At 46.2% G+C, this 11,590-nt stretch overlaps 1 protein-coding gene and 1 pseudogene across 3 annotated transcripts; one reads left to right on the top strand and one right to left on the bottom strand.

Annotated features, from left to right (window-relative positions):
• The window catches only part of LOC109765670 (alpha-xylosidase 1-like), a 47,325-nt pseudogene extending 43,220 nt beyond the window's left edge, over positions 1–4,105 (top strand).
• A 578-nt stretch (positions 4,106–4,683) lies between these two features.
• LOC109765669 (B3 domain-containing protein Os01g0234100) lies at positions 4,684–11,343 on the bottom strand. Of its 3 annotated transcripts, none has more exons than XM_020324452.4 (11): positions 11,233–11,343; positions 10,671–10,817; positions 9,759–9,935; positions 8,947–9,042; positions 8,656–8,751; positions 8,157–8,249; positions 7,958–7,992; positions 7,735–7,858; positions 7,254–7,460; positions 5,683–5,773; positions 4,684–5,604 (listed from the first exon to the last, which is right to left on the bottom strand). In XM_020324452.4, exons 1-11 carry the CDS (start codon positions 11,254–11,256, stop codon positions 4,898–4,900), a joined length of 1,797 nt encoding a protein of 598 aa, XP_020180041.1. In that variant the 5' UTR covers positions 11,257–11,343; the 3' UTR covers positions 4,684–4,897. The 3 variants fall into 3 exon arrangements, with proteins under 3 accessions (XP_020180041.1, XP_020180040.1, XP_020180042.1); XM_020324451.4 differs by having other exon boundaries at positions 7,735–7,864; XM_020324453.4 differs by having other exon boundaries at positions 7,735–7,825; positions 11,233–11,342.
• Between the last annotated feature and the right edge of the window lie 247 nt (positions 11,344–11,590).

The raw sequence follows: 11,590 nt of genomic DNA on the forward strand, positions 1-11,590 counted from the left end.
AGTAAGAAAATTTAGGTATATGAGATTTGATGATCTAATTAAAATATTACTATATATAGCTACTTTATATATATTTTTTAGTAAGAAAATTAATAGAACTAGTTTATTTTTAGTAAGAAAATTTAGATATATGAGATTTGATGATCTAATTAAAATATTACTATATAGAACTAGCTACTTTATTTTAGTAAAAAAATTAATAGAACAAGTTTATTTTTATTAAATGCCTAGTTGAATTAGTTGAATTAATAGAACTAGTTGAACTAATAGAAGTAGTTGAATTAGTTGAATTAATAGAACTAGTAAGTGTTTAATGTTTCACCTATATGAACATAGAAAATGTCGTCTGACGACGAAAAATATTTCATTAAGTGCGAATTCTGTGAAGACCAGCGCGGCCTGTGCGACAGAAATTTCCTTGTTGATGGTAGGCGCTTCAGCATCAAGCTGGATGAGACCTTCGAAGTGGATACAGTAAGTCACAACGACAAGTCTTTTTTCGTAATTAAGCATGACTTATATATGCTTCATTTGCTTCAACTTATAATTTTAAATTTTCATTATTCTACTAGCGCATCCCCTGCCATGCAAGAATTTTTGTCTTGGATAAGATAGGTTTCAGTGCTATGGAAACTATGGAGGTAAAGAGAGTTTACCTGAAGACCCAGCATGGTTATACTTTCAACGTCAAATTATACAATGCAAACACGTACACCTATTTTGAATGCAAAACTTGGCAAGCACTATGCAAGGCTTATGCATTTGAGCCTGATATGGTTATCACCTTTGATATTCGTCCGGAAGATGATATTGAAGGTAATAGAGACATCTGGGTCGATGTGCAGACACCTCCAATTCTACCATTATGTGAGTTTCTCAACCATATTTATGTCTTTGATATTGTTTATTCAAAAATAGTTGACAACTAATTTCTATTGACAGCTTATTTCCATTCAAGCAAACATGTCCGGCGCTTGGTAGACAGGACCTACTACTGTCCCGGAGCTGAACTAAACTGCGAGGAGATAAGTCATTATGTTTCATGGCTTGAGGATCTTGATGCTGTTAAGAGAAATCATTTTCCTGAATTTGAAAATCTTAGTACTCAAAACGTGCGACCAATAGTGATCGTATTGAACTACGGTCACATGTATTTAGGAAAGATGGTGAGATTTTTACTATTAGTCCTCAGTGCATCTTTTGCATACATTATTTTTCAAGCTAAACTTTCATTGCTAAGTATATTAATTACTATACGATGTTCTTCAACAGGGACTCCCAATGGCAGTTGTGCCTCAGTGGATCGAGACTAAAGGTCGCATGTCAATTGTTAGCTTACGGCCAAGATATCCTACAGTGCACATGAGTGCATTCAGGATTTCTGAAAGCGATGAATGCTTAATAGTGAAAGATTGTAGCAAAATTGTTAACGATCGCAGAGAAGTACTAGGGGGCAGCAATCAGAAGCGCAGCCCACGATTAGGAGACAGGTTCATCTGCATGCTCCAATATGATGAATCAGGAGAGTTATACATGTTCTATGCTATTTTACCTGAGAGAGAGAGCAGCAGGAGTGATTTAGCTAGTTATCATGCTCTTAGTACTTGTTGTCCTCTCATGCGTGTCCGTGTTCTTCGTCCTGAACTTAATCTCAAAGAGTGATTTGCTTTTGTGGTGTTATGAACGCTTATAATATCATGACCATGTTGAACTCGATGATATCTTTGCTAGCTAGTATATACTGTTGTTGGTGATGATATGATGCAAGAGTTTTTATATTAATATGATGATGATGATGATGATGATGAGTTATTATATCATTTATGAAAGAAACCGCATATTAGTTTCAACTGGATGGATCCTAGCTAAGTGATCAAGTATATGCCATATCCATATTACTGAGATCACTAAGTGATCAAGATCCTAGCTAAGTGATCAAGTATATGCCATATCCATATTACTTAGATCACTTAGTGATCTAAGTAATATGGATATGGCATATACTTGATCACTTAGCTAGGATCCACATGCATCCAGTCGAAACTAATCTGCGGTACTTTCACCTAATGATTTAACAACTCATTATAATGTAAAACAATCACTAAATTAAATTGAAAACACAAAACTAAAGGAAAAATAAAAATTAAAACCAAAACACACCCAAACATTTAGTACCAGTTGGTGTTACCAACCGGTACTAATGTCCTACACGCACCCGGGCCTAGCTCGTGCCATGTGGTGGCACGTTAGCGTCGGTTCGTGCCGAACCGGTACTAAAGGGGGGGGGGGGCTTTAGTCTCCACTCTTTAGTGTCGGTTGCAGAACCGGCACTAAAGGCCCTTACGAACCGGCGCTACACTAGTGTATGTACATCGTCAAATTACATTGCAAGTGAAATTGATTTCAATTATTTTTCAATTGTTGTAGATTATTTTTCCTATACATATAAATTTTGATATGCATTATATATTTATTATTTTGATGGTGAACTACGACATACTTACTACTCCCGGTTGAACTATATGCATTATATTTATATACGTGTAATCAGAAAGGGCGATGCTAGGCGCCGGCGCACCGGCCCAACAGTTGGGACGGTCCAGCCCTGGCCGCCCGATGTAGCGATTAATGACCGTCAGATTCAGTCCTCGCTTCATCCTCCTCACGAGTCGTTTTTCCAAAAAAAAATGCAACAGCCCGAGGGCCGCCGACATCACGCCATATCCCCGCGAGAAAACGGTCGAGCTTGAAGCACCACCGCGGCGTTCCTCGTCGCCGGGGGGCGCCCTCGCTGGCCGTCCGCGCTTGCCCGAGATCCGCGCTCGCCATGGATGCAGCTTCGCCGCCGCGCTCGTCAGAGATTTGCGCTCACCATGGATGCAGCTCCGCCGCCCTCGCTTGCCATGGATGCAGCTTCGCCGCCCACGCTCGCCATGGATGGATCCCACGCTCGCCGCCCGCGCACGCCATGGATATAACTCCGCCTTGCTGGTGATTGACTGGTTCTAGCAAATAGAATTGCCTGTTGTAGCATTTTTCGTTGTTTGTCGTAGCAAAATGGAGACACGGTTGCAACAAAAAAGAAACGTCGCCGTTTTCGCTGGTTGTAGCTCGCCGTTGCAGGTAGCAACATTTGCATAATGAACGGATGTAACAAAACCCGTTGCCGGACATAGCAAATACGTATGACGGTTGCAATAAAATGTCGTCGTCACCGTCGCGGGTCGCAGCTCGGCCATGCTGGATGTAGCAAAACATTATGCCGGTTGTAGCAAAAAAAATATGCTAGTTGTAGCAAAACCACAACGCCGGCTGTGTGTTGTAGCAAAACGTGACCCTAGCTATAGCAAAATGCTATGCCGGTTGTAGCAAAATCTATGCCGGTTGAAGCATGTAGCAAAACTGCAGCGTTTTATCATATTCTTCCACCTCCAGCCGTCGCTGGTTGAAGCTTTCTTATTTTCATAGTGTCTAGTTGTAGCTTTCTCTCTCAATGGTTGGAGCTTTTTCCAACAACCGTTGAAGCTTTTCTACCAAAAAGTTGTAGCTATTTTCTTTTTAGCAGCACTTGGTCAAGGCTTTTTGTGTCGTTTCGGTTGAAGCTTTTCACATCGAAGGTTGTAGCATTTCATGTCAACGGTTGTAGCTTTCCGGCGAAGGCGTTGACCGCTTGTAGCTTTCTCTACATCCGATTGAAGCTTTTCATGTAGGGGGGTGAACTTTTTTTTAAACGGATGCAAGATGATGGGGTGCGACAATTCTGCAGAAGCCTCCGGTGTCGTCCATCGCCGCCTGGCTTGGCGGCGGCGAGGCAGAAGCACGAGGCGCGTGGGAGTTGCAACCAACGGGAATGGAATTGGTCAACGGCCTTGCTGCATCCAATGGCGAGCGGGGCTGCAAGTGTGGCGGGGTGAGATCTACATCCATGGCCGGCGGAGATTCGATCTTCCATGGCCGACGGCGAGCTACTCACGCGCTACAGCGATGGAGGCAGGAGATGCGGGCGTCGGCGCTGCGTGCTGCAACGACGGAGGCAGGAGACGAGGATGGGGCAAGGTCCGCGGAGCTGGGAGACGAGGATGGGGTGGGATCTGCGGAAGGTTGAAGAAAAGCAGCGATTTGGATGGCCCACATCCTATGTGTCGCTTGGTGGATGGCTAAGGCGGAACGCGCGTGGACGCGACCAGCGCAAAGTTCGGCCGGCACGCCGTTGCCAAACATTTACCAATCAGAAAATAAAGACCCGTGGCAACGCACGGGCTTTCTACTAGTACACCAATAACATATGTATGTTACTACTCTAAGTTAAGTTACTCTTCACTATGACTGGCCTAAGTCCAGATCGGACCCAACCACTGCCACCGCCGCCCGCTAGCCTTCGCGTCGTTGCCGCCGCAAGCTTGCCGATCCTGGCCGCCGTCGCCACCCCACATCACTGCCTCTGAACGGCCGGAGCGAGCGTCACCCCTACGATCCCGAGCTTTGGCCGAGGAGATCCACCGCCGCCGCGCCACACAGGCTTTTACCGGCGGATGGCCGGCGGGTGCGGCGCACCCGCACGGGAGCGAGTTAATTGTTAGACAAAGGGGAACTTGGCGGTGCCCAGAACTTGGCTAGGAAAAAACGACCGCAAGGCTGGGCTGTAATCGTGACAGAACAGAGGTGTGGGAGGATGGTAGATAGCCTCTGCTAACATTTCGCCATGAAATTGAGCTGTGATCTTCCGATCCGAGTTCATAGTTAGCAAATTAGTTCGTGTTGCTAACAGTGTACGTTGCTGTATGTACAGAGAACCAACTAGAACTATACACATAGGTCGACCAAGTGTGATGACCTGAAAGAGATGCCAACCACCAAAATGCACTCGTAAGACACGAGACGACGATCGAATCGCCGATCACCATGGCGCGGCCGCCAGCTGCAGCAAGGCATGGCCCCTCCTCTTCTCCGCGATCTCCTCCATCTCCATCTCCATATCCTTGAGAGCATCCTTCAGGCTCGCCATCTTCGACTCGAGGGCCCTCACCTTCTCCGCGGCACGAGCACGCTCCAGCTTCACCTCCTCATACCCCTCTGGCGGGTGATCATCCGATGACCGGGCGTCAAGGAGGAAAAGGAGCTCATCAAGGCGCTCGCGTATGAAGCCCACGTCCATTCCCAGCAGCTCGAAGGACTCCAGGGTCTTCTTCCACGCCGCGAGGTCCTCGCAGGAAGAGCAGGAGCTGGGGTAGGACCTGATGCCCTCAGCGATGCTGGCCGTCTCTACTATCACCCCTGCGGCTAGCGTCAGGTTTATGTGCTTCGGCAGACGCCTGTGGAGGAACGCCTTCCGGTCGCCGCAGAGCTTGTAGTACGTCCAAAGCAGGCGATCTTGGACTAGTTTGTGGTCGATGACAGAACTGTCGATGGCCATCTTGAAGGTTCTGAATGTTTTCACGGCGTCGAAATCAGGGTCTGGATCTGGGGATCCGACGCCCCCGTTTGCTGCTGCTTCACTAAAAAGGTCGTTGCTATCATCATCGGATGCTTTGTTGGTGACGACTTTGGTGACTTCTGGATCCTCCCTGGACTTGGCATCTTCATCAGAAGTATCTTCTCCTTTTTCTGCTTCACAAAAGACAACACATGATTAGAAAGATTTCATAACATTGCAATATGAAGATGAATAATACTTTTACTCACCGGGCATGTTGTTTTCCATGGACGTGTCTAAACTCAGGAGACTGAGTGCTCCATCGGTTGTACTGAACTTACTCTCTCTCAGTATGTACACCTGTAAACAACAGTCAATGGTCCAACGTATCACTATCAATATCATGAAGAGGGTAGTGTTACTCGCGGCGCGACGAATGTTGCCCCTCGCCCCTCGCGTCGCCCCCGCGGGCGACCCGGGGGGAAAACCCTAGCCGCCGCCCCTCGAGTCTCCTCCTCCTCTCCCCCTCCTCGCCGCCGTCCATAGCGCCGCCGGGCGAAGCCTGGCCGGCTGGGCGGCGGCGGGGCTTCTCCCCATCCTCTCCGTCTTGGCTGGCGCGGGACAGCGAGATCCAGAGGAACGCCGGGCGAACGTGGGGTCCGGCGGCGCGGCGGGCGGGTCTCCCATCGGCATCGTGCGCGGCGCGGCGGTGGCGACCTGCGTGTCGTGAGGTGGTGGCTGCGTTGGCCTGACTGGTGGTCGCGGGTGCCGCCAAATCCAAATCGGATCCATCTGGATCCTTTCTTCGGACTCCGTCGGCCGCCGCGGGGTGGTGATGATCGTCGCTGGCCACGTCGGATCGTTGGATTCGGCGTCTGGAGATCTACAAGGAGTTCTTCTCGATCCTCCTTTCTGGTGGGTTGAGCCCCATGGCTCTTTCATCTTCGCGGGTTTCGGATCATGGCTTGCCGGATCCGGAGTACACGGAGGTTTGGTGGCATAGGATGGGGACCGGAGGAAACTTTGGTCGGCGTGTTCGGCCCGGCATCGGCGACGTCACTTGACGCCGTTACCCTTCCTGGAGGCGAAGCCGAGGTCCCCCCTATCCACCCCCGAACCCCTCCCGGACGAAAGTCCAAAATTCAGTCTGGATTGGGCGGCGGCGGCGTCCAGCGCGTCGTATCCTCCATGGAGGCGCCGTCTTGGGAGGAACTGCTGTTCGGGGAGAGATGTTGTGGATGGTGGGCTCCGAGTAGCTCCAGCAGTGGCGATGGTGTGGAGGTTGCCAGGTGGTGCGGCGTTGTATCTACCGCGTCATTGACGACGAGTGGTGGCGGCATGGTGCAGCTGCATATCGACGACGGATGCGGCTGGATGGACGAGCGCAGGGTGGTCGAGCTGTCTGGCGCCATGGTGGCGTCGACGGCAGGCCTGGCAAGGTCTGTGCGTCAGTACCTGCTCTGGAGATGGATCGGTGGAAGAAGGCGGCGGCAGCCTCGGTGAGTGCGCCGGACCGGCGTGTGACCCAGTCCCGGTATGTGGCTAGGATGGGGCATCCGGCATTAGATGTTAGGATTTGGTGTGATGTCTGTTTTGTATTAGGCTCGGACATTCGGCACCACTGCATCAAGGGGATAGGAGTAGCGACAGATGTTGCCTAGATGTTGGCTTCAGGCTTACTGATGTACTACTTTGTAAGGTCTTTTGTGCTTAATAATTAATAAAGTGGCCGTATGCATCGTCCAGATGCAGAGGCCGGGGTGCATCCTCCTTTTCTAAAATAAAAAAAACTTGCATACACAAAAAATATGATGGAATAAAACATTGACGAAGCACTCGCCTTAAATCTTGTTGGTTCCACGAGTTGAAAGACCACTGCATCGCCGACCTTAAGATGATGTCGCGTTGCAAATCTATTCCACCCACCACTGAGGCCCTGCTTGCGCGCTAGATAATTTGTATCAAACCGGTGACCATCCTCATCTTCTAATACAATTGTAACATCATGATTTGGAAGATGCTCTCTGCAAAAGCTAACCGGGACACCCTGGGAGGAAGACAAAAGTCAAATGCAAAGGAAGCAAAATACAAAAAGCTAAATTAATCAGTGGCACTCGCTTCTCCGCTCCTCTCTCTAAAAACATGAATGCCATGAATCAGTGGCATGCTCTGAATTTGCAGTTGCGTCTTCTGTAGATATTAATTGCCGTGTAAATTAAAATTCTTACAGGAAAACACAAACTGAGTGTTGCCTATACGGAAACATTACCGGATTCTTGGCATTGGACAAACATTCAAACACCTAATAAACAAGGACTTACCAGCCAAAAAACCCTTACAACATGTGATATCTGCATAAGCTTGACGAAGCTCGGACCTTCTGCTGGCAATTTCTTTTCTACCTCCAAAGCTCTGTCAAAAGCAGTGGCATAGAAGCCCAAAACACTATAGCTTGTTTGAAGATTCATGTGCATAAGTCAGATACACACACTTGACAGCTATTCAACACACACTACTGACGAGAAACAACAAAAGTTGAAATACCTTGCATATTTCTTCTGGCCATCATCATCAGATATCTGGCAAGTCATAAGTTGCTCACAGTTAGTCTATAGCCCAAATAAGAATTTTGACTACACCATCCACATTAGGGAATATAATATACATATTGATCTATTTACTAATAGCATTATATTTTTTTAAAGGGTATGATACATCAACAAGCTATTTCGTATGACCTTACCTTACTAATGTTGTTGCTGCCAACCAATCTTGGCTTCTTCTCTACCTTTCTCTTGGCATATACTGGACCTGCTGACCTCCCTGTCTTCTTCCTCTGAAATTAAAGTAGCCCACCAAAACAGAGCAATGAATCCAAAATATGTTTCTAAAGGTGATTGAATATAACAAATAATCTGAGTTGTGAAATTTTTGGATCAGCCAAAATCAAGTATTGTGAGTTCATTTTTTCCTCTCGGACATGGATCAAAATGTGTATCTTTATGTATTAGACATGATTGCGAACCAACTAAGCCAAAAGTTCCAAGAAACTCTACACATAATAGAACTATTATTGGTAAATAAAAATCTAGAGGCCAGTAAAAGAAAGCCAAAAGAAGCACCTTGAATTCATAATATATTTGTTCGCAATTTATTTATTTATTTGTTCATATCATACACACACACACACACACACACACACACACACACATACAGCGATGGAATAAGGCAGTGTATCTTACTTTATAAGTTTTATTGATAGTTCTCTGGGTTTTGTGTTTATATCGGAGGCCGGGATGCTTTCCAGGCTCACTCTTCACATTCTTGGTTCTCATCATCTGCCATAATGAGGTTACATCAATAATTTACATGATCGTACTTTATGAAAATTATGATCGAGATGGAAATGAAAACGAGGAACTATTGCAATGATGTCAGACATTATGTTTTTCACTAAAATTGATGTTGTGAATGGGTCCATGTGTGGTATAATTGGTGCATATACAAGAGAATTCAAGCAATAAAACACTCACTATCAATGGAACAAAGTCGTCCTCGCTACCATCTGGATCATCGCTGTCATCAACTGCTGTATTCTTCTGAGCAACATCAACAGCGAACTCCTCACCCTACAATTGCCAATTTTTTATTATCGCATCTCGAGAAATTCAAAATGAGTGAAGATAAAAAAATGGAGTGAAGTGCATCCTAGGTCCTCGAACTATTTCAGAGGTGCATCCTAGGACCTACATGACACCTCTGAAATAGTTCAAGGACCTATGTGACACCTCTGAAATAGTTCGAGGACCTAGATGACGCACATTGCACTTTGAGAACCTGGATGATGGTTTTCATAGTTTGAGGACCTATGTGACGCCTCTGAAATAGTTCAAGGACCTATAGGATGCACTTCACACAGAAATGTATATATAATATAGCTTAATAACATGGAGGATGCTATGCGGTCACTGTGTACTTGTACTAGTCGCTGCAGTACTAATGAGCGCTATAAGGAAAAACATAAGCAGTTAATCTTCAGTTTGTCTGACGGTTCCACAAGGTAAGCGTGATCGAAGATTCAGAAGAAAAGAGAGAAGGCAAATGAAATGGTTGACAAAAAAAAGAGCTGGATTGACCTCATAACAATCTCAGTAAATGGGCTTTTCCAATGCTCGATTCATCGACCGACCAACCAACCAACCAACTAACTAACTGATAAAAGCGGCTTCCTATATTTATTCGAGTTGATATATGAGAACATGCGTTTGATACTCTGAATCCTGGAAGAACAGGGGTGCCTGAAATGCAGGAACGTGAGATCAGATGGTTCCATGAAGGTTCTTACCATCTGCTCAGAACCACCACCAACATCATCAGCCGCAGCAGCAGCAGCAGCAATGTGTCTACTGATGCTACTGCCATCGTCAAGCAAAGAGAGCCTTCGATGCGCCAACGACATCTTCTGCCCCATCTTGGTCCTGGCAGAATGGGGGGGATAACCCGCTGGCGTCCCTCCCATAGCCTGGAAATTCGTCACACAACCAATGCAGAGTAATTGTTATGCGCGTATATGAACATCAATCAACCAATCAATCATTTTACTACTTATACTGAATCTCAAATAGTGATCTCGCAGTTAGTACAGGACCAAAACAAAACACATATATAGCTTCAGATAAAGGCTAATGAAATGCTGACACAAAAGGCTACTGAAGTGGCCTCCTAGCAGGCTCCACCTAGACTCTCTGATAAAACTAGAACACATTCAGTAACACATGTCAACAATGTATTGATACATAGATCACGAGTTCCGGTGTCAAATAAGTGGACCGACAAACAAAATACACGAGAAACATTGTTTCCTGCTCATATCACTATCACATTATCAATAATGTCAAATAAGTTCTAGGAAAAAAAGAATGTGCGATATATGTATGACAACATGCAGTCAATATACTCTGAAGCCTGGAAGAACAGAGGTTCCTGAAATGCAGCAATGTGAGATCAGATGGTTCCACAAAGGTTCTCACCATCGGCTCAAAACAATCAGTAATTTTGTCACCAAATGTCATCTAGTGATTTACCAACAATAGAAGATTAAGAAACAACAGAGAAAGGCTAATCAAATGGTGACAAAAAGAAGACTACTGAAGTGGCGTCAGAACATGCATTTGGTACACTGAATACTGGAAGAACAGAGGTTGCTGAAACTGAAATGCAGCAATGTGACCTCAGATGGTTGCAGACAGGTTCTCACCATAGGCTCAAAATCGTCGTCGCCGTCGCCGTCTTCGTTTCTGCTGCTGCTGCCTTCATCAAGCAAAGGGCGCCTTCGATGGACCATCTTCTGCCCCGTCTTGGACTTGGCAGAGTGGGGATCACCCGCTGGCGCCCCTCTCTTGCTCTGCAAATTAGTCAGGCAACCGATCAATAATTCTGTTACTACCAAATTTCATCTAGTGATCCACCCAACGCGAAGCATAATCTCCCGCGGTGAAAAAGCGGATCGAAGGGTGGTGCAGACTTTAAAAAAGCCCTAGCAGCAGCTGGATATATATGCAGCCGGAGAAAACGATGGAGACTTTTTTTTTTCTTCTTTTTCTCAAGAATCAATCACCTCCCTCCCTGTTTCTATTCAAAACCCCCATGGATAAATCAACCAAATTAACAGAAGGAGGTAATCATTGGAAAGACAAAAATAGCATGAAGAAATCCTACCATAAATAAAATAAATAAATGAGTTGAGTGCGGTAGAGAAGCAGATGATGATGGGAGCTGGAGCAGAGGAGGAGGAGGGGGAGGAAGGTGGGGGGCTTTACTTTGGCGGGCTCGTCGATCGCCATGGCTGTGGCTGGCCGGATGCACTTACTTCGGGAGCTCCGATGGGTGGAGTGAGAGTGAGTGTGAGTGTGAGCCAGAGGAGGTGGAAGAAGGGATTATACACGCACTGGTAAATACTAGAGATACGCAGCGTCTTACACGTGTACAGCTCCCAATTATTACCACCGTCTTACTGCTCCTTGGTGTACTATACTTGTCATGTTGTCCAACATGCAAACATTTTTTTTAGCAAACTTAAGTCCTCACATTTTTCTTTCTGAAAAGGAACACCTGAGCCATATTGCGGATAAAAATGATTCGAGCCCTTGCAGGCAACTAGGGTTCCCAGGCCACCCT

The sequence above is a fragment of the Aegilops tauschii genome, chromosome 1 (genome assembly GCF_002575655.3).
Source record: "Aegilops tauschii subsp. strangulata cultivar AL8/78 chromosome 1, Aet v6.0, whole genome shotgun sequence".
Classification (NCBI taxonomy): domain Eukaryota; kingdom Viridiplantae; phylum Streptophyta; class Magnoliopsida; order Poales; family Poaceae; genus Aegilops; species Aegilops tauschii.